Source organism: Phoenix dactylifera, unplaced genomic scaffold (assembly GCF_009389715.1).
Source record: "Phoenix dactylifera cultivar Barhee BC4 unplaced genomic scaffold, palm_55x_up_171113_PBpolish2nd_filt_p 000724F, whole genome shotgun sequence".
NCBI lineage: Eukaryota > Viridiplantae > Streptophyta > Magnoliopsida > Arecales > Arecaceae > Phoenix > Phoenix dactylifera.
The window spans coordinates 211144-234782 of NW_024068102.1; the positions used below are offsets into that span (position 1 = coordinate 211144).

The following is a 23639-nucleotide window of genomic DNA, read 5'->3' on the forward strand; positions in this document are numbered from 1 at the left end:
CCGCCATCTTGGGGACGACTCGGGAAGTCTCCTTTTTGCTTGCGGGGACGACTCCGCGTACAGCGGGGACGTCTCGCGCATATCCCTTGAAAAACGTCTTTCTGCCGCCACTGAGAGAGTCGACTCCGCTACTGAGAGAGTCGACTCCGCTAACGCGGGGACGACTCGGCAGGTGTCGGGGACGTCTCCAAGTGTGCCAGTTCTTCCTGTTTGTGCCAGAGACGTCTCTGAAACTATCAGGAGACGTCTCAGCTGTCCCTGAACTTTTTCTTTAGCTCAAAATATTCTTCAATAAATTCATAAAAATTATGGGAACTTGCCTAGACATTTCTTAACAATATTCTAAGTAAAACACATGAATTTCTCAATTGAATTGTTAAGATATAATGGAATTTTACTCTAGTGTTTTGTATTCATCAAAATCCATTAGGGGGTCAACAACCAGGTTGATAGCTATTGTGGCTCTTCTCCAAGCTCTAGGCAAGAAAAGAGTGGATGGGATCCAAGAGCCTTTTTGAGCTCATCAAAGGCATGCTAGCATTTCTCAGTCCACTCAAAATTCTTGAGGTTCTTTAGGGCCTTGAAAAAGGGAAAACACTTATCTATTAACCTCAAAATAAATCTACTCAGGGCGGCAACTCATCTTGTGAAACCTCTTTCACTACTTTTGGCATAGCCTTCTCTTGGAGGGCTTTGACGCTTTCAAGGTTCACTTCAATTTCTTGCGACATCACTACAAATCCCAAGAAAGGATACTTTGAAGGCGCACTTTTTAGGATTGAGCTTCATCTCATACTGGCATTGAACCTCGAAGGCCTTTTTTAGGTTGATCATATGCTACTTAGCCTTCAAGCTCTTCACCAGCATGTCATCTATGTACGCCTCGATATTGCAACTGATCTAATTTTGAAGATCTTGTTTACTAACTGCTGGTAAGTGGCCCCAGTGTTCTTTAGGTCGATGGCCATAGCCTTGTATAGTCTCCTCTTTGTGATAAAGGCATCTTCTCCTTTTCCTCCATATGTATCTTAATTTGGTTGTATCCGGAGAAGGAATCAATGAAGCTAAGCAGCTCGTGCCCTAAGATAGCGTCCACCTCGATGCAGATTCTTTTGGGAAGCTATCCTTGAGAGCGGAAGCTATCTTTTGGGCAGGCCTTGTTAAGGTTGATGAATTTGATGCAGATTCTTCACTTTGTGTTTGCTTTACATTGCCATGTTGGCCAGCCATTCCAGGTAGCGAACCTCCTCGATGAAACTGGCTCAAAGAAGCTTGTTGACTTCATTGATGGCTTGCTGCTTTTTAAGGGTATAGCTGCATTTCTTCTACTGAACAGATTTATGGATAGGGTCCATGTTAAACTAGTGGACCATCACTGAGGTACTGATAGCAAGCATATCTATAGTTTTCCATGCAAATATGCCTAAGTTAGCTCTAAAAAAATGGACTAGTTGAGCTCATTCATACGTTTCAACAAGAAGACAACTTGCACCATCTGAGAAGGGTCTTCTTCTTATAGGGGTACCAAGATCAGGCCCTCCACAAGTGCCCCACTTTCCTCTCTTAGCTCATCTCAAGCATCCAGACCTTCAATGGGGAGTGCTACTTTGTTATACGTCTTAAGGGAGGTTATATAGTATTACCAAGCAACTACTTGATCTTCTCGGACTTTTCCAATCCCATATTCTATCGAAAACTTCATAACCAGGTGGTAGGTGGAAGTGATTGAGAATCAGCCACTCGATGTAGCATTATAAGTAGAGGGGACTGGAATGGCTAGAAAATCTACCATCACCATCACTTGGCGAGGTGAGCGCCCGGAAACAACAGGCAACATGATGATCCCCTCTAGTTGCACCAAGTTTCCTATAAAGCTGACCGGGGCGGCCTTGATTGGTTTGAGCCAATCCTTTGGAATTTTTATTCTCTCTAACACCCTGTATTATAGAATGTCTGCAGAGTTGTCATTGTCTATGAGGATCTTTTCACCTCAAAATTCGTAACGGTCATCAAAACGATCAAAGCATCATCATGAGGAGCTTGGATGACTCAAAATTCTTCATCAAAGAAAGTGATAACTTTTTCTATTCTTGACTTCCAATGAAGCAGATCTTCCATCCTAATCTAGCAGATATAAGCTTTTCAAACTGAGTTGCTTTCTCCTCCACTAGCGGGTCTATCTATTATGACCTCAATAACCCCGACCATGGGTTGGTTGCTTGGAGAGCACCAAGCTAGGGGCACTTTGCAGGTGAATGCTGATCTCCTCATTTGTTCTCTCTTTAGCCATGCTCGATAAACTGGTCGAAGTAACCACACTAGACGAGCTTCTCGATTTCATCAGCTTCTCGATTTCATCCTTCAGCTGTTGGCATTCCTCCATGTCATGCCCATGATTATGGGAAAAAAGATTGAACTTATGTCGGTCTATCCAACATGGTTTGCCTTCATCCTCTTCTTCCATTGAACATATCTCTCCCTCTAGATACTCATAAGAATTTTGCTTTCTTAGGTATTTGGAGCACTATAATTCCCATACCTTCGAGGTGGAGTTCTTAGACAGTGCATGGTCTCCTTTTGCTCCACGAACCTCTTCCTCTTGTGGCGAGCCTTCTCGTCATCTCTGCTCTTTCTCTTACTCTATTCGATCTTCATCACATTTCCTCCGAGCACTCATGGTCTCTTCGGGATTAATGTATTTCTCTACTTACTTGAGAAGCTTGGCAAGCTCCTTAGGGGGCCTCTTAGAGAGAGAAAAGTTGAATTGACAATTTCTTAGGGAGTTCATTAGGACAGCAATGGCCATGGATCGGTCGAGGTCACGAACCTCCAATGCCTTAGAAATGAAACACCTGATGAATCCGTAGAGAGTTTCATCCTTCTTTTGTTTAATGTTCATCAAGGTTGTTGCCCAGTAGATACAACCCAAGAGGGGGGATGAATTGGGTCTTTTAAAACTTTTATGCTACTTCTAAAACTTTTTGATTAACTATGCTAAGTTGTATAGATGCACAGTGAAAGTTAAACTTAGCAAGGGTTTGATGTATAGACTTCGACTTGATTAAATATGCTTGCAACTAAAGGATGTGCGGATAAGAATTAAGCAAGCAATTTATCTAAGTAAGTAAGTGTGTTAGTTAGACAATAACTAGAGGCATTACAAACACAGAGGACATATAGTGGTTCGGTGCACCCCAGCACCTACATCCACTCCCCAAGACCTCTTGGGAATTTCACTATAATCCTACCGATTACAGCCGGTTGTTTTACAAGCTCACAACCCAACTTGTTGTTTTACGAGCGCACAACGAACTCGGTCGGTTTTTCCAGGCTCACCGACTAGAACCAACCCCGATTGTTTTTCCGGGCTCACAATCAAACCCTTACACGTTGGTTTTACCCTCGGCTCACCAACAAACCTAAACCCCGTTGGTTTTCCCTTTGGCTCACCAACAAACCTTAATCCCGTTGGTTTTCCCTTTGGCTCACCAACAAACCTTACACCGTTGGTTTTCCCTTTGGCTCACCAACAAACCTTTAACCCCTTGATTCAATCCCTTGATTGAATCAAGTTACAAGATATTAAAACAAAGAATAAAAACAAATCAAAGCTTCTTAAACAAGCAGATATGACAATATAAACAAATAGAGTAAAGAGAAGCCCTCAAACGAGTTTTGAAGATGGAGGAGCTCGGCTTCTTCTTTACTTGATCCTCCTCTGATTTGGCATGAAGTAGAGGATCCCCGAGGCAGCACACGGATGGAGAGGAAGCTTTCGGATTCACTTGGATGCTCTTCTTCTCTCTATTTCGTTTTGGATGGCCCTTTTGTGCTTATGGGAGATTTCCTTTGTAATCTCTTTGAGATCTCTTTCCTAGATGATCTCTCCCACTTCCATGAGTTCTCCCCTAGCTCTCTTCTTGTTTTTATAGCTTTAGATGGCGTGGAAACAAGAATATAGCCGTTAGAGACAAAAATAGAGCCGTTGGACACAGTCTGCACTTCCTGACAATATTACCGTTGGGATCGGAGTCGACTCGCGCGATCAGGAGTCGACTCGCCTGTTGCAGGAGTCGGCTCGTCCACTGAAGTCCGTGGATCCAATTTTGAATTTTGTCCTCTCGAGTCGACTCGACTGTCCTGGGAGTCGACTCGAATCTCAGAGCCCGAACTCCCGATCCTCTGTCTTTTGGCTCGTCCAGTCTTGGAGTCGACTCGAACTTCCTCGGAGTCGACTCGGCTCTCAGAGGCAGTAACTTGGTCTTCTGTCTGTTGATGGTCGCGGAGTCTCGGAGTCGACTCGTGCAATGCGGGAGTCGACTCGAATCTCAGAGTCCCAAAAATGCTCTCTGACTTTTTCTTTGTGTTCCGCTTAGAGTCGACTCATGCTTTCTTTGGAGTCGACTTGCCAATCATTGGAGTCGACTCGCGTGCCACTGGAGTCGACTCGAATCTCAGACCCGAAAACTACTCTCTGACTTTTCTGCCTGTGACTCCTAGGAGTCGACTCATACTTCTCCGGAGTCGACTCATACTTCTCCGGAGTCGACTCGAATTCTACTGGAGTCGACTCGAAGACTGTTCTTTTGAATTTTTCCTTTGATTTTACTCCTCCAATTTGAATCCTTTGAACTTTAAACTTTGGACCAATAAATTGTAGCTTTCTTCCAACTTGAGAGCTTTGGAGGCCTTCTTGTGTTCTTCCAACTTGCTATGTTCCTTGCAAAATAAATATCTTTCTCCTTGCAACATAAACATTAGTATCTATACTTCAAGGTTTTGTGATCATCAAAATCAATCTATGAATCAATCTTTGGGTCATCAATCTCCCCCTTTTTGATGATGACAAAACTTGGAGTATATGCAATATAAAAGATATTGATTTCTAGAAGTAATACATAGCTAAGTTGCATGAAGTAGAAAACATATATATTTAAAAAACATACTTCATGATAATGCTTTAGATTTAATCAGCTTAACACAATCAACATATTTAAATTTTAAGCTGATTTGTATTCACTTCAAAGTAATAAAGCATTCTGAGTATATAGCATATACTTAGATATTTCTCCCCCTTTTTGACAACATCAAAAAGATAGTGAAACATTAAGTACAAAGATCAGAGCAGAACACATCGAGTGTGAATTCAAGAGGTTTTTTTAATTTGATACCACAGATAGTTTTCTAATCAAGTGTAGGTGGAATCTTCCTTAGGTTAATTCAAGAAGTACCACAAATGATATTCAAGGAAAAATATGAGTGGAAATCTAACCTCTCTTCACTAAGTATGAAAGCTTGATCATTTAAGGCCTTTTGCCCAAACTATTAAGTATTTTATCAATATGAGAGCAATTTAATTAATTTTCAGAGTATAAGATCAAAACTTATATACTTGAAAAACATATCATCATGTTGGATCATTAATTCTTAATGACTTCAAAGTTCTTTTATGATAATAAGAGCATTGGGGCACAAATACCAAAATATGCAATTTTTGATACATCTTAGAGCTCATTTAAAGACTTTCTTTTATTTCTTTAGAAAATAAGCACAATTTGATACATAAAAATGAGAATTGGCACAAAATTGAAGTTCTAAGGAGCAAGCCAATTAGGACTCATTAGTGAATTTCAAAATAGATTTTCTAAGAGATACTCAAGAAAATTTAATACATTGTTCTCCCCCTGTTTCATTAAATTAGAGGCTCTCAAGATTTGTAATTTGGTTCATGAGTGATGCATAAGATATACTAACCAAATAACACGCCTCAAGGTGTATCATAAAGATTTTCAGATTTAAGTTTCAGATGATACATATTGGAGAGTATTAGGATTACTTTTCATTTAGTATTCTTTCTCTCTCCTTTAGCTATAGATTTATGCAATTAAGGCCAATAAGACCTCTCCTTCTGAAATTTTCTTTCTCCCCCTCAATTGATCATTCTATTTAAGAGTTTAGAATCCTAAGATAATGTTCAATAAGATTGTCAATCTCAAAAATATATTTCAGCTTATTTTCATAAGACTCAAGGTTTGAGACAAGACAACCTTTATAGAACTCATCTCAAGGTATAAACTTATAATTAAAGCAAGTATTGTAATATAAGGAGGTTCATTAAAAACAATCCATAAAAAAGATACTGAATATCTGAAGCTCCCCCTCAAAAGATGCATTCTTCTTTAATCATTCTTTTCTATTGTTGAATTTCAGATTTTAATGATAAACGTGAATAAGACTGAAATTCTATGATATCGAGAATGTAGAGTAATCTAGTATTATTCAAAATTTGTGGCAATTACTCTTTCTAATCCTTCAAGAACAAGTTATGCTTTCTCTTAATCTTAGAGAAAATGTATAGAAATATTAAACAGAAAATGATTCATTTTAAGCTCAGTTTCTTTCAAAAGCATTTACATTTTCTTTCTTTTAGAATCATTTGAGTGAGCTGAAATATTTCGAGCTTTAAGATCATTCACTCTATATATATTCTGATGGAAGTCTTGAAGAATGTAGGAGAGAAAAACATATAGATGATCATTGAGGTATATAGATTTATAGAACTCAATTACTTAATCACAGTTTTTCAGCAATGTATACATGAAACACAATAAATCCCTTTTTAATATCAAAATAAAATTATATATTTAGAAATTTTTGTTTGCAATCAAGATCATCGAAAGACACATCATTTGAACCAATATTAGTATACTTTGAAGATAAGAAATGATATGTTTCGGATGCGTATCGGAGCAATCACCAAAGGCATCAAAATTAATTCTGTTTTTCTTAAAGTAAGACTTTATTTAAAAATCACATTTAGTTTAAGCTTTTATACAAAATCAGATTCTGAATTACATAGGATTTTTAATAGAGGCTTTCAAACTCATACTTTGAGATATGTATCTTCCACATTATAGCTCATCTTAAATCATTAAGATTGAAAACACATATTTCAATAACATTAGAGCACTTTCAGAATCTTTGTATTTAATTTTGAGTTTTGATACAAAATGGAGGATATTTTAACAAGTATTAGGATATTATGTATCAAAGTTAGGCAAGTAGAAAGATAGATCAAGATTAATTCATTCTGCCTAAATAGAGATATCTTTCTCTTCTCCTTTTTACAAATTTATTTAACTTTCAGATTTTAAAGATGATTGTGAACGACAAATCTGAAATTTCTTTTCAATAATACCCAAAAATTTATGCAGTATTTCAAACATTCAATTAAATTATCTAAGCATGGAGCATTACAAAATATTGAGAACCCATAATTCAAAACATCATTCCACATGCAACATATATTATGTGTTAAGTCATGCATTAAGAACAAGCATGTCAAGGATCAAAATCAATTCTTTTCAAATAAACTCCCCCTATTTAAATATAATCTTGCATTGATTTCATCCTTAAGGTGTGTTTCCAAGTGACAAAGAAATTGAATTGATTCTTCTTATATATTTTCATTTACTTTGTCTTTCATTTTTACTTTCTTATGCTCTATACTGTATTTGCTCCCTATCCGGTGGAGTTGGAAGGGGCACGAGGTACTACCACTAGCCTCCCCATTGGCACCATCCCTATGATAAGCAATATAGAAAGGTTAAAATGTTCACTCCAAACTCTCCATGTTTAAGTGTAATTAATTATGGATTTTAATTTGATACCAAAGAATGCTCACCCAAGTCTCATAAGTGTGCCGAATATATTATGTTTGTTTTGCTTTTCCTTAAGATTGGAGTACTTGCCTTGCTTAGATTTTTCATCTCTTGAATAATGTCCATTTTCTTTTCTTTATCTCTCTCTCTTTTTGTTATTCTCAAGTAATTTACATGAAAGAGTAGAATAAAGAGATAATCTTATGTATCATATAGATGTATATTATGCAAACAATATTTTCATTGTGCTCAAGGATTCATAACTTCTCACAAGTTATTTTACATCAAAATTTTAAGCATATACTTGTGTATTTCATGGTTATGACATAGGCAAAGATATATTTTAGTTTGGGCAAACAATGAAATAATTTCTAAAAGTATAAGTCAGTCAATACACATATAGACATGATATCAAAAATTAATAATTAAAGAATTTAATCATGCCATAATAAGATTTAAGTTACTGACTTTGCTCAATTAATTTGTGAGAAAGGTATCTAAAATTACCTATTTATTATATGTTCTTCAAGCCAAACTAGATTTCTTATGTGTGAACTTTTGACTGAAGAAGATCCTCTCTCTTGTTTGCATGTGAATGTTTAGTGTATCTTACATGAAGATATCCTTCAAGTTGAAATTTCTCATTTTTCTTTCTTGAAGGAAGGTCATTAGTTTCTTTAAGATACAAAGCATTCATCCAACATATATATATATATTTTTTTTAATTAGATGACTCAATATGAGATATGACAATAGTTGCATGTTGAGTCACTTTACTCAAGAGATTTCCTAAATATAAGCAAGCACATATCACTTGAACTAAAGAGATAGATTCATTAACCAAGATAGTTCAAGGACAAGCATGTGAGGCAATAGACAGATTTATCAAGGTCAAATCAATTTCTTATTTCCAAAATCAATTTAGTTTAGATTCTATTTGCTTAAGATAATTATCAAAAAGATATGTTAGCTAGGTTCTAATCAGCTTATCTTAAACGGTTGTTTCTTTAAAGTTGGATTCAAGTCTTGCATAAGGTCACATAATAAGCATACATTCAGGTCTACTAGCTGTATGATAAAATAATTATTCTATCATGCTTCAATACAGCTTTAAAACAATAGATCTACTTTGCTCATCCTTTTCAAATTCTACAAGATGGGGTCATAGATATACCTTCTTCATGCCAATCTTCTATAGGAGTTTTCTTGTGGACTAACGTTGGTCAATGAAGATCCCCTTTCCTGTTTGTCTTAATTTGGAGTTTGAGAGAAGATGTTAATTCATTCATCATACGTATTTCAAACTCTCCTTGCATGAGCTAAGTAAAGTCTTCATATAACTCTTTATTAGTAGAACCAAAAATGATGTGATGCAGGAGCATCCTCCTTGGGCATGGAGTATTAGGTCTAGTCCCTTGGGCATGGAGATTGAGTTCCCTTCTTGGGTGTGCACCAAGTTTCATGGGGTTCAAGGAGTTCCAATATCAATCATGTTGAGCCCAATTGAATCATGGGGAGAGCGTGGAGATGAAGCCCAACCATGAAGCACCACCCTCATTCTAATGGCGTGGGACATTGGGTGAAGGAGTGGAAAGAATTTTAGTCCAAGCAAAGTTGAGTCCAAGCTGAAATTAGATTGAGTCCATGCAATAAGTGATTTGATTCACAATGGGTTAGCCTCTTCAATATCAATTAGATTGAGTCCAAGGCATGAATGGGTCCATGGCTAATTAGAAGTGGTCACATGTCAAAAGAAAGAGAAGTTCTACCATGAAGACCTCTCACATGTGGAAGAAATTCAGAGTTCAGATCCAGTTAAAATCCATGACAGATTGAACACCATATGGTATTTTGAAGATTTCGGAAGCTACAGAAGTCCGATTAAGTTGATTCAAATTTTGTTGGAAAGTAGACATCCGTAGCTTTTCAATGACTATAAGAACATAAAATTTGGAGATCAGATGACATTTGAGGAGTCTCCCGAACTTCATACTGATGTTGGTACTCGAGAAGGTGTTTGATTAATGGTGCGGTTGGGGTTTCCTGCTCCTAATCTCCAACCCACACACCATGAAGGGTTGACACTTGTCCAACCTTTAGTTGGCAAGTTGTTTAGGAAGTTTATCGTTAGATTTGAATTTTAAAAAAATGTCCTTATCTGATTTTGAGTCCAAGTAAATCTGTTCGTAACTTCCAACCTCTTTCTCTTTATAAGAGGAGGTTTTGATGAATGAAATGATATCAAATTTATTTGAAAAAAATTCTAGAGATTTGTGAGAGAGAGACCACGAAAAGAAGGGCTCTTTTCCAGCCATTGGTGAGGCACCATTGGAGAGAAGAAGATAAAGGTGAGACGCCCCAACCTTCTCCTCAAATTCTAGGAACCTAGGGTGTGAGACTCAACCTAGTTTCCTTAGTTATCCTTTAGAAATAAAATCCAAAAAAAAAAAAAATACTCCATTGTTCCCTCACTGCCACAAGAGCTTCCAACCTTCATATTCTTCAGAAAAATCTATGTTCATATAGCCAACATATTGATCATCAAATCGGGTTCAGACTAGTTCCTTTTGGTGTACCGATTGTGCCCTAGTTCTTCCATCACCAACCTATTAGAAATCCTGATTAAATTTAAGTAAAGTTTCTTCCATCCTCTTTAATACTTCATCCCTTTCAGAATCCATCTAATACTCAAAAAAACTCTCAAGCCATCAGACCTTATATTGATCAATCCAATCGGTTCGAATTGATTCCTCTCAACGAATCCAATTGCAATCTAGAACCGCCCAATGCCAACCTTTCTTTGGAGCCAATTGCTGCCAATTCAAATCAATTTTTCCAACCCATCCTCTTTCTTCTTCCTTCCACCACAAAGAACCCTAGCCTCCATTGCCATTGCTTAGAGAAAAAAAAAAAAAAAAATTCAGCCATCATCAAAGAAGAAAAATTCTGCAGCCCACCCCGATTGCGTCAATTGGTATCAGAGCGAATCGATCCACAGGAGTACTGGAAGAAGATCTTCCCTCAGGAGGTAACATCCATCCATAACTTGAACTTTCAGATCTGATTTTTTTGGTGTGTTGGGTAGATCTGATTGATTCATAGAAGTTAAAGGGAATTAAAATTCAGCATCTTATACTTGTTTGAAATCATACAGAAATTTCTGCAGTAATAATTCTTGTTTGAGTTTGGTTTGGGGTATTTTATATTTTGTTCTTCATCTTTGTAAACCCCATACCGTGGGAGAGTTGGAGGTTGAATGAGTGGTGTAAAAGAAAAAAAAAATAAAAAAAAATATATCTGAAGTGGGTTAGATCATCGCTTGGGTGACGACCACTGGGGGTTAGAGTTTGAGAAAGAAGCCTTAAGGAGGGTCGGTTCATCCCTTGGGTGACGGCCAAAGATTTTTATTATCTCTGATTTTGTTGCTGATTCTATTTGCACCATCATGAGTACAAGATGTCGCTATCCCTACTATGAAGATCGACGTTATCCCTACAATGTCGATCGATGCCGTTCCTACTACGATGATCGTTGCCATCCCTACAATGATGATCAACAACGAGAAGTAGAAGAGATGGATCGTACGGAGGCACGACTACGACTTCGTCGCCAACAAGATAAGAAGCTGGCTGAAGTTCTCCATCAAATGGATCTTATACGGCAAAAGGAGGAGGCGTACCAACTCGCGCTTCGTATGGAGTCACAGCAGCGACAACGATGCCCTGCACAAACATCGATCGTGCGACGGCCTCTAGAACGCAGTAGCCAAGGAGTCCTTTTTCCTCGAGGTAACGCCCCTATTTTCAGATCTAAAACCTCTTTTAATCGAAGTGCTTATCAAGAAAGAGGTGCTTTACGGGCCAATGAAAGGGGTAAAGGATGTATGCCCCAATCCATGCTGCAAGGAAGTAACTCTACGGATTGCTACAAGTGCGGCGGTCGAGGCCATTCCGCCGTTGTTTGCCCCACCAGAGACCAACATTCCACGTTGGTATGTGAGGAGGACGAGATCATAGAGCCTTCTGAAGTTCCTCCTTCTCCTCAGCCCACTATTGATGAAGAAAATGAAGGAGACGAAGAAGAAACCCCTACGGATGAAGCCCTACTCGCATCAGTTGCCAAGGGTGCTAGTTCTGAAATTTCAGAAGTTGTTCCTCCTGATTTTAAGTCCATATTGGATGATTCCTCTAATATAACCCTTGAGAGTCTACCCAACAATCTTCCACTGATGAGAGACAACCAGCGCACCATAGATTTGGTGCCTAGATCAAGCTTGCCAAACCTTCCTGCATGCTGGTTGAACCCAAAAGAACACGAGGAGCCTCGTCGCCAAGTCCTGATGCATGGGCCGCATGCAGAAGATTTTATTGCTGATGCCCTCAGTCAAAATTCATATGTTCTAACTCTTTTGAATGTTGAGGTAATGGGGTTTGCCAATCTAAAATTTTTGTATCCCTCTGAAGTATATTTTCAGCCCATATATGCAGAAGTTTCAGCAGTGGATCAGTGGCAGCATTCAGAATTTTTGACCCATGATTGCTTTCTTTTATGTGTCCCGGAGATCTCACTTTGTGCTCATATTGTTCGATTGGTCCATGGCGGAGACCTTGGTGGTCACTTTGGCTACGTCAAAACAGTTACCATGGTGGAGGATAAGTTCTATTTGCCGACCCTGCGCAAGAAAGCAAACTTTGTGTTGATGCGGTTGAGTGTTGAATGCAGAAATTTTCAGAAGCTTCAACCTTGCCAAGTCGAATTCTTCAAGGTGCTGAAGTGGATGGGACCTAAGTGTCGGGAACCCGCCCATGCCGCTGATATTTCAAAACAAAAATCAGATGGCAGCGGAATCGGCATGCACGGGTTCGACGTTCATCGCATGAACGTTGTTTCTAGACCTTTCGTAATTAGGTAAGAATTAAAACTTTTAAAACTATTAGGAAGATCAAATCTTCACCTTGCGCGGGTAGATGATCACCGCAAATCTGAATTCGTGGTTTTGGAAGAGGGTTCGCTTGAAGCCGTTCAAACGTCCGGCCTCTACAGGTATCCACACGAAGCAGGATCCGATCCAAGCTCTCTATCTCACCGGGGTGCTAGCTCCCTTGCAGAGATAGCTTTTGATGGCTGATCTCCTCTCTTTCAATCAACCCTTGATTGTGCTTGAGAGGAGGAAGAAGAAGGATGAAGATGGGAAGAAGATCAAAAGTCCCTGCAGCCTTCTTCTTTTTCCATGCGTTGGAGCCAAGGAAGAAGACCAAGAGGAGGGAGACGCCTCCTCTTCTTTTCCCTTTGCTGATGGCGGCTGAACCAAGGAGAGATGGAGAGGGGGTGGCCACGTGATGAAGAGGAGAAAGGTCCATCTAGGGCGCCGGCCCTAGTCCTCCTTTAATAAGGATGAAGGCCCCCTTGACTACTTTCCAAGAGGGGGCGCCGGCCCCCTTTCTCTCTTCATGTCGCACCAACTAAGTGAAGAGGGGCTGATGCCCCTCTTACTTGGTTAACCCAATCCTCTTCCAAAAAGGATTAGGTGCCTATCTCATGGTTTAATCCTAATCTAATTAGGATTAGCCAAATTTGGGTTCAATCTACGCTAGTCCTAATCCAATTAGGACTTGAATGAATCATGACTTAATTAAACTCTTCAATCCTAATCCAATTAGGAGTCATGTTGATTCATTAGATTAATAATTAATTAGGACTTAAGGAATCCTAATCCAATTAGGATTTGTTTAATTTTAGTCCTAATCCAATTAGGACTTTATTTGAATTCGAAGTCCTAATCCAATTAGGATTTCTAGGAATCCTACTCCAAGTAGGAATCCAATTTTAATTCAAAGTTCCTAATCTCATTAGGATTGTAGGAATCCTATTCCAAGTAGGAATCCCAGTCCTACTCCAACTAGGATTCCCAGTCCTAATCCAATTAGGACTCTAGGAATCCTACCCAAAGTAGGATTCTTGTTTCAAGTCCAATTAATTAATTCCCTTTCCTTCTTCAACTTCTTATCAATCAAATTGATTACTTGTGATTCCTAATCACGATTTCAACCATCGGATCGGTCAATACTTCTAGTGTGTGTGACCCCATAGGTTCTATTCTGACTGGTAGTGAGATATATTGTGATCTCTATCTCAATATCATTGAAAACTCCTTTCAATGGGTTGGAACGATTCTAACTCAACTCATTAGGGTTTATCGATCATCAAGATAATCCCTATGAGTCCCACCATCCACCAGTGACACCTAGCAGCATGTAGTGGCTACCCAGTAGAATAGAAAGATGAACCTCTAGGTGCAGTTAACGTGTGATACAGTCCTACTATCGTGGATCCCTACAGGACGGAGGTCATGGACAACTCGTCAAACCCCATCGTCTGTCATATGTCAAGATTTATTCGACTTGAGTTCGATAGTAGAAAACTCTTTTTCCACTTTATATTACTGCCCTGGCCAAGGTCTTAGAACTCAGTCTAACAAATCACATAGGATCACTCCTCTTCTATCAAGGTCGATAGATTCCTTATAGGTGCATACCCTACTCCTACAGTGAACCTACTGCAGCCAATCTACACTGCATGGACCCATATGGCTAGAGACCATGTATGTGTGCAGTCAAACTACAATAACCTCACTGTGAGTAGCCGAAGCACCGCAGGTCAAAGGACCAGTCACACTACTGCAACATCAAGCAAGTCACTGACGAGTGGATAGACATCCAAGTGACTTCTTGTCTTGGTCACGCTCAGTACCCTTGTTCTCTAACAAGCACCTGCACTATCACTTCAGTGTCCCTACACTGTGGACTCAAGTCTCGTCCATCCAGAAGGAAAGTGATCTGTGCACTGATCGGATCGATCACCGTCCTCGTGATGATCCATTGATCAGGAGCATTTAGAAATTAATCACCAATGATACATGGCTCGAATTCTCAACTCTTGAGAATATGTATCATCATCTTATTAATTTCTTGGACGATTCATAGACACATAAACAATATGAATGAAAATGCCTTTTATTTATTCAATAATAAATAGTCAAGTACAAAATTATGTCCCTAGAATCAACAATGTGTCAGCCAAATTGGCTTCTAGGGCATACATCTAACAATCTCCCACTTGCACTAAAGCCAATTGGTCATATATCTTAGGCCCATCTTCTCAAGGTGGGCTTCAGTCTTTTGCTGACTCAGCTGCTTAGTGAACGGGTCTGCCACGTTATCCACGGAGTCTACTCTCTGCACCTCTACATCATAGTCGCGTATGAAATGGAAGCGCCGTTCTATGTGCTTGGACTTCTGATGAGACCATGGCTCCATAGCTAGTGCTATGGTGCCAATGTTATCGCATTAAAGTGTTATGACATCTAATGACATTACACCTAACTCTGCAATTAACTTTTAATCAGAAGGTTTCCACTGCACCCTTAGATACGGCTTAACATTCAGCTTCTAAGGTAGAATCTATAATGATCGGTTGTTTGGAACTCTTCCAATTTACTGAATCACAATTGCACATATTCTGATGTAGACTCTCTATCATCAATATGTGTGCATCCTTCTACCTTCAACTCTGATCTTCTCCCAAAGACTAAGAACATGTCCTTAGTTCTTCTCAAGTACTTAAGACTGTTCTTCACAGCTATCCAGTGCTTCTTACCTGGATCCGACTGATATCTGCTTGTGACACTCACAGCAAGAGCTATATCAGGTCGTGTACACAGCATGGCATACATGAGGCTTCCTATTGCCAATGCATAGGGAATCTTGCTCATGCGTTGAATCTCTTCAGATGTGTTGGGGCACATCTTCTTGGAGAGATGAATTCCATGCCTAAGGGGTAAGAGACCCCTCTTGGAGTTTTCCATGCTGAACCTCTTCAGCACCTCCTCTATGTACATCTTCTGTGACAGGCCAAGCATCCTTTTAGATCTATCTCTATAGACCTTTATTCCCAAAATATAGGATGCTTCCCCAAGGTCTTTCATGGAGAATTCTTTTGACAACCAGACCTTGACCGAGGTTAGCATGGGAATATCATTCCCAATCAGGAGAATGTCATCTACGTACAGTACGAGAAAAACGACAGCACTCCCACTAACCTTTTTGTAAACGCACGGTTCCTCTTCGTTTTTGATAAAATCAAACGTTTTGATTGCATCATCGAAACGAGTGTTCCAACTCCGAGATGCTTGCTTTAGTCCATAGATGGACCTTTGCAGCTTGCAGACCTTGTGATCTCCATCACTGGAAGTGAAACCCAAAGGCTGTTCCATATAGATATCTTCATCAAGATATCCATTCAGGAAAGCAGTTTTCACATCCATCTGCCAGATTTCATAATCATGAAATGCTGCAATGGCAAGCAATGTCCGGATGGATTTTAGCATGGCTACAGGTGAAAAGGTCTCCTGATAGTCAATGCCTTCATGCTGACTATACCCTTTCGCCACAAGCCTTGCCTTATAGGTCTCTACCTCTCCATCCGAACCTATCTTCATTTTGTAGATCCATTTGCATCCAATAGGTACAATACCTTCTGGTGGATCTACTAAGGTCCAGACTTGATTGGAATGCATGGAGTCTAACTCTGACTTCATAGCTTCCAGCCATTTCTCGGAATCGATATCAGATATCGCCTCGTTGTAGGTTTTGGGATCCTGTATGTGATCCCTATCTCCCACTAGGAACATTTCCTCGGTATCCTCTTCTAGTATACCTAAGTATCTATCGGGAGGATGGGAGACCCTACTAGATCTACGAGGTGGTCGAGGGACATCGTGTACTGGCTCTTTATGAATGGGTTCAATAGGATCCATGACTCGTTGCTTTTCAGACTCTTTCTCTTCAAGCTCAATTTTCCTCCCATTGCCTCTATCAAGGATAAACTGATTTTCCAAGAAGATGGCATGACGGCTCACAAACACATTGTGATCCTCTGAGACGTAAAAATTGTATCCTAATGACTCTTTAGGATATCCTATAAAATGAGCACTTATGGTCCTAGCCTCTAACTTGTCCGCCTGTAGTCGCTTGACGTGGGCCGGACATCCCCAAATCTTGAGATGACCCAGACTTGGTTTCTTACCATGCCATATCTCATACGGTGTGGTAGGAACGGATTTAGAGGGAACTCTATTCAATAAATAAATCGCTGTGAGTAAGGCATCTCCCCAAAGGAACATAGGTAAATCAGTGAAGCTCATCATGGACCTGACCATATCCAATAGGGTCCGATTCCTCCTCTCTGACACCCCGTTGAGTTGAGGTGTACCCGGAGGTGTCCATTGTGAGACTATGCCATTTTCTTTGAGATAGTCCCGGAATTCCCCACTAAGGTATTCTCCTCCTCGATCTGATCGAAGAGCCTTAAGAGGTTTTCCTGTTTGTTTTTCTACTTCATTCTTGAATTCTTTGAACTTTTCAAAAGATTCAGACTTGTGTCTCATAAGATACACATACCCATACCGTGAATAATCATCAGTAAAGGTAATGAAGTACGAATAACGTCCCCTGGCTAGCACATCGAATGGGCCACATACATCTGTATGTACTAGGGCAAGTAATTCAGTGGTCCTCTCCCCATGTCCTACAAAGGGCAGTCTTGCCATTTTTCCTTGAAGACAGGACTCGCAAACTGGATATGACTCGGAAGTCAATGAGCCGAGAAGCCCATCTTTATCCATTTTGTTCATCCTATCGTCTCCAATATGGCCAAGTCTGAGGTGCCACAAATATCTTTGGTTTATCTCATCTCTGGATCTTTTGGATCCTTTGGCACTCATATCTTGCTCGGTAACATTCACAGATACATCCATATGTAAATGATAGAGACTGTCGATCATGAAACCACGTGCGACTATTTTATTTCTTAAATAAATAGAACAGCAGTCTTTGTCAAATGTAAAAACATGACCTTCCTGTGCTAGACATGAAACAGAAATCAAATTTCTGCTAGCAACAGGTACATAATAGCAGTCTCTAAGTATTAAACTAAATTCAGACGGTAGTCGCAGATGGTAGGTGCCCACAGCCACAGCAGCAACTTTTGCCCCGTTGGCAACCCTAAGGGTTACCGCACCTTCCGCCAGCCTTCTACTTTCCTTTAGACCCTGCATGGTAGTGCACAGATGAGCACTAGAACCAGAATCTATAACCCAACTAGAAGTAGAAGAAACCGTTAGATTAGTTTCAATTATGAGCAAGTCTATACCTTCTGAAGGTATGTCACCTTTCTTGTTCTTTAGGCTCTCGAGGTATGAAGGACAGTTTCTCTTCCAGTGGCCTTCGACATTGCAGTGGAAACATTTTCTTTTGTCGTTAGCCTTTTTCTTTTGAACTTCCTTCTTTGGCTTCTTGTCTTTCTTCTGCTTCTTAGCAGGCTTCTTTTTCTTCCAAGTAGACTTTCTCTTGGAACCAGAAGTCAACTCAGCAGCAAGGACATTGCCCCTTGAACCTTTCAAGGCTCCCTCAGCAGTTACCAACATGTTGATTAGTTCAGTCTTAGTGCATTCAATCTTATTCATGTGGTAGTTTACTATAAACTGACCAAATGAATCAGGAAGTGACTGTAGGATCAAATCCACTTGTAATTCCTTGTGCATGTCCATACCGAGCTTCTCAAGCTCCTCTAGGTCCTTGATCATGGTCAGACCATGATCATGGACAGACTGCCCTTCGCGCATCTTCGCTTTGAAAAGCCTCTTGGACACTTCAAAACGAGCTGTGCGACTCTGCTCACCATACAACTCTTGCAGGTGTGCCAGTATGTCCCTAGCAGTCTTTATATTTTCATGCTGGCATTGGAGTTCATTAGACATGGATGCCATCATATAGCATTTTACTCTAATGTCATCATCCAACCACTTTTTATGCAACTCACGCTGAACATCAGTAGGACGTACTGGTAGTGTGGGGATATCTGAATCGAGTATGTAGCCTATCTTCTCACAGTCCAAAACTATTTTGAGATTTCTAAGCCAGTCTTTGTAATTGGTTCCGGTCAGTCGGTTGGTCTCAAGAATACGGGTCAGAGGGTTTGAAGCCGACATTGTATCTGCAGAGAGTAAAGATTCTAGTTAGACTTTTGTACTTGATCCTAATCTGTTCTAAGGTCTTTTAGAACAAATGTAACTCCCACTATTTTCTCGAATTCCTCACACTCCCCTGGTAGGAAAACGGAAATTCCACACGACTAGGGTTTCTAGTGGGTACTGCGGTCCCACCGATTTATATGCCACCTCACCTAACAGTTATTGGTGACACATAGATGGATGAGTGTACAACTCTTGTACAATGCTTCTCAAGCATGTTGCAGTGCAACTTGGTCTCTAAGCCATGAAGACCTCACCTAACAGTTATTGGTCCCATTTCTTAGTTAAGTCAGACCCACCGTATAACCGTAGGAATAAAGTCGTCATTGGGTCCTCACCTAACAGTTATTGGTGCCCAACCCCACCTTTACCCTACAACATCTCATGTCTATAGAGAGGTCCAGCCCCCCGATGCAACTTGACCACTGTGTCCAGCCGAGACAAATCAACATCAGAAAGGCCTTAGCAGCTCTACTACAGTGGAAGACCTATTGACTTAATATTGGTTAATCAGGTCTTAGTGTTTGCAACTTGAGCCCTTCATAAGAGGTAATCGAACAATTGGCCAGGTAAGCAGGTGGGAGGCTCCCCTTACTCAGAGAGTAAGGTCCTAATTAAGTAACCACCTTTCATGCTTTCCTAGACACCAATTAGATTAATTAATCTAATATGACTTGCTCATGTCGGTTCACTCTCGACTTGATTGAGGAGGTTTTGATTTAGGTCTCAATTGGGTTTGCTACATCACATGTAAACCTATCTACCCGACTCGCATTCACATCACATGCAAACGGCACATCACAGGCAGTTATAATCGCAGCATCAAATTAAAGCTAAACTTTAAATAGGTGATGATCATGGATTCTAATTAGGTCGTATTACAAGCACATGCACATCAATCGATCAAGTGGTCTTCTACTCTTGAATTGGTTCTAAGCCTCCTTGATTCGATCCTTGATCAACTCTTGATCCCATCGCCATCAACCGCTTAGATCACCTTTCATCTCATGCCTTTGCTTCAACTTGATCGTTGATGTACATCACATCACAGAAATACAACCAGATGTAAAATAAAAATAAAAATAAATTACATCTCCTTTTAGGAGGCACGCAGGCCTCTCAAAACATCAAATAAGATGCATGCAAGCATCTGAAAAATTACATGACATCGCAGATCACATCGCAGGTCATTACATTTGATACCAAAAGGGGTTGAATCCTATGATCATCACCGTATGCAACAATTATAATTTTCAGATCTGAAAACTAACTGATTGTATCATGACATAGGTCGCTGATCATGCTAATCATGATTCTAAACTTTGCAATTCCATTAACAATGCATTTAGAATCATCTTTTTATCACATAAAAATCAGCATGCAAAAATCAGCACCCCTGAAAAATCTGCATGCAGAATTTTTCAGCATGCATGATCATTCAATTTTCAGATCTATTATGCCTTTAGGTATTTAATTCTTACCTTAATCTATGAAGCCTAGGCTCTGATACCACTGTTGGGAACCCGCCCATGCCGCTGATATTTCAAAACAAAAATCAGATGGCAGCGGAATCGGCATGCACGGGTTCGACGTTCATCGCATGAACGTTGTTTCTAGACCTTTCGTAATTAGGTAAGAATTAAAACTTTTAAAACTATTAGGAAGATCAAATCTTCACCTTGCGCGGGTAGATGATCACCGCAAATCTGAATTCGTGGTTTTGGAAGAGGGTTCGCTTGAAGCCGTTCAAACGTCCGGCCTCTACGGGTATCCACACGAAGCAGGATCCGATCCAAGCTCTCTATCTCACCGGGGTGCTAGCTCCCTTGCAGAGATAGCTTTTGATGGCTGATGTCCTCTCTTTCAATCAACCCTTGATTGTGCTTGAGAGGAGGAAGAAGAAGGATGAAGATGGGAAGAAGATCAAAAGTCCCTGCAGCCTTCTTCTTTTTCCATGCGTTGGAGCCAAGGAAGAAGACCAAGAGGAGGGAGACGCCTCCTCTTCTTTTCCCTTTGCTGATGGCGGCTGAACCAAGGAGAGATGGAGAGGGGGTGGCCACGTGATGAAGAGGAGAAAGGTCCATCTAGGGCGCCGGCCCTAGTCCTCCTTTAATAAGGATGAAGGGCTCCTACAAGTTAGGAGCCCTTGACTACTTTCCAAGAGGGGGCGCCGGCCCCCTTTCTCTCTTCATGTCGCACCAACTAAGTGAAGAGGGGCTGATGCCCCTCTTACTTGGTTAACCCAATCCTCTTCCAAAAAGGATTAGGTGCCTATCTCATGGTTTAATCCTAATCTAATTAGGATTAGCCAAATTTGGGTTCAATCTACGCTAGTCCTAATCCAATTAGGACTTGAATGAATCATGACTTAATTGAACTCTTCAATCCTAATCCAATTAGGAGTCATGTTGATTCATTAGATTAATAATTAATTAGGACTTAAGGAATCCTAATCCAATTAGGATTTGTTTAATTTTAGTCCTAATCCAATTAGGACTTTATTTGAATTCGAAGTCCTAATCCAATTAGGATTTCTAGGAATCCTACTCCAAGTAGGAATCCAATTTTAATTCAAAGTTCCTAATCTCATTAGGATTGTAGGAATCCTATTCCAAGTAGGAATCCCAGTCCTACTCCAACTAGGATTCCCAGTCCTAATCCAATTAGGACTCTAGGAATCCTACCCAAAGTAGGATTCTTGTTTCAAGTCCAATTAATTAATTCCCTTTCCTTCTTCAACTTCTTATCAATCAAATTGATTACTTGTGATTCCTAATCACGATTTCAACCATCGGATCGGTCAATACTTCTAGTGTGTGTGACCCCATAGGTTCTATTCTGACTGGTAGTGAGATATATTGTTATCTCTATCTCAATATCATTGAAAACTCCTTTCAATGGGTTGGAACGATTCCAACTCAACTCATTAGGGTTTATCGATCATCAAGATAATCCCTATGAGTCCCACCATCCACCAGTGACACCTAGCAGCATGTAGTGGCTACCCAGTAGAATAGAAAGATGAACCTCTAGGTGCAGTTAACGTGTGATACAGTCCTACTATCGTGGATCCCTACAGGACGGAGGTCATGGACAACTCGTCAAACCCCATCGTCTGTCATATGTCAAGATTTATTCGACTTGAGTTCGATAGTAGAAAACTCTTTTTCCACTTTATATTACTGCCCTGGCCAAGGTCTTAGAACTCAGTCTAACAAATCACATAGGATCACTCCTCTTCTATCAAGGTCGATAGATTCCTTATAGGTGCATACCCTACTCCTACAGTGAACCTACTGCAGCCAATCTACACTGCATGGACCCATATGGCTAGAGACCATGTATGTGTGCAGTCAAACTACAATAACCTCACTGTGAGTAGCCGAAGCACCGCAGGTCAAAGGACCAGTCACACTACTGCAACATCAAGCAAGTCACTGACGAGTGGATAGACATCCAAGTGACTTCTTGTCTTGGTCACGCTCAGTACCCTTGTTCTCTAACAAGCACCTGCACTATCACTTCAGTGTCCCTACACTGTGGACTCAAGTCTCGTCCATCCAGAAGGAAAGTGATCTGTGCACTGATCGGATCGATCACCGTCCTCGTGATGATCCATTGATCAAGAGCATTTAGAAATTAATCACCAATGATACATGGCTCGAATTCTCAACTCTTGAGAATATGTATCATCATCTTATTAATTTCTTGGACGATTCATAGACACATAAACAATATGAATGAAAATGCCTTTTATTTATTCAATAATAAATAGTCAAGTACAAAATTATGTCCCTAGAATCAACAATGTGTCAGCCAAATTGGCTTCTAGGGCATACATCTAACACTAAGACCTTTGTGCTCGAGTTATCAGATGATTTGCAGGTTAGCCCCATCTTCTACGTTGAAGAGTTGCAGCCCTACGATGGTCACTATGTTGAAGAGTTGCAGCCCTATGATGGTCGCTATGTTAAAGATGAAGACATCCCACCTGTATCATCATCACTTCTTCGACGATCAGCCCCGACGGATACCATTGAGGACATCCTAGTTGATCAGATCATGCCCACATACCGAGGAGGATACCAGAAGTTTTTTATTGGAGGATCGACTAATTTCAGATTGCACATGATTAAAGATGGAGGGAGTCCAACAGCTGAACCCGAACTTCTACGAGCTCTATCAAATGCAAAATTCGACGGAGTCGAGTCTTTTTCCAGAAGGGGAGAATTGATGCAGGAGCATCCTCCTTGGGCATGGAGTATTGGGTCTAGTCCCTTGGGCATGGAGATTGAGTTCCCTTCTTGGGTGTGCACCAAGTTTCATGGGGTTCAAGGAGTTCCAATATCAATCATGTTGAGCCCAATTGAATCATGGGGAGAGCGTGGAGATGAAGCCCAACCATGAAGCACCACCCTCATTCTAATGGCGTGGGACATTGGGTGAAGGAGTGGAATGAATTTTAGTCCAAGCAAAGTTGAGTCCAAGCTGAAATTAGATTGAGTCCATGCAATAAGTGATTTGATTCACAATGGGTTAGCCTCTTCAATATCAATTAGATTGAGTCCAAGGCATGAATGGGTCCATGGCTAATTAGAAGTGGTCACATGTCAAAAGAAAGAGAAGTTCTACCATGAAGACCTCTCACATGTGGAAGAAATTCAGAGTTCAGATCCAGTTAAAATCCATGACAGATTGAACACCATATGGTATTTTGAAGATTTCGGAAGCTACAGAAGTCCGATTAAGTTGATTCAAATTTTGTTGGAAAGTAGACATCCGTAGCTTTTCAATGACTATAAGAACATAAAATTTGGAGATCAGATGACATTTGAGGAGTCTCCCGAACTTCATACTGATGTTGGTACTCGAGAAGGTGTTTGATTAAT

General features: G+C 40.2%; 1 protein-coding gene across 1 annotated transcript in view; it reads left to right on the forward strand.

Annotated features, from left to right (window-relative positions):
- The window catches only part of LOC120107013, a 43202-nt gene extending 20045 nt beyond the window's left edge, over nt 1-23157 (forward strand). Inside the window, exons 2-3 of the mRNA XM_039120157.1 lie at nt 11112-12081; nt 22636-23157. Coding sequence (XP_038976085.1) covers nt 11112-12081; nt 22636-23157 — 1492 coding nt within the window. The remainder of the gene's footprint in view (nt 1-11111; nt 12082-22635) is intronic.
- The last annotated feature ends 482 nt before the right edge of the window (nt 23158-23639 follow it).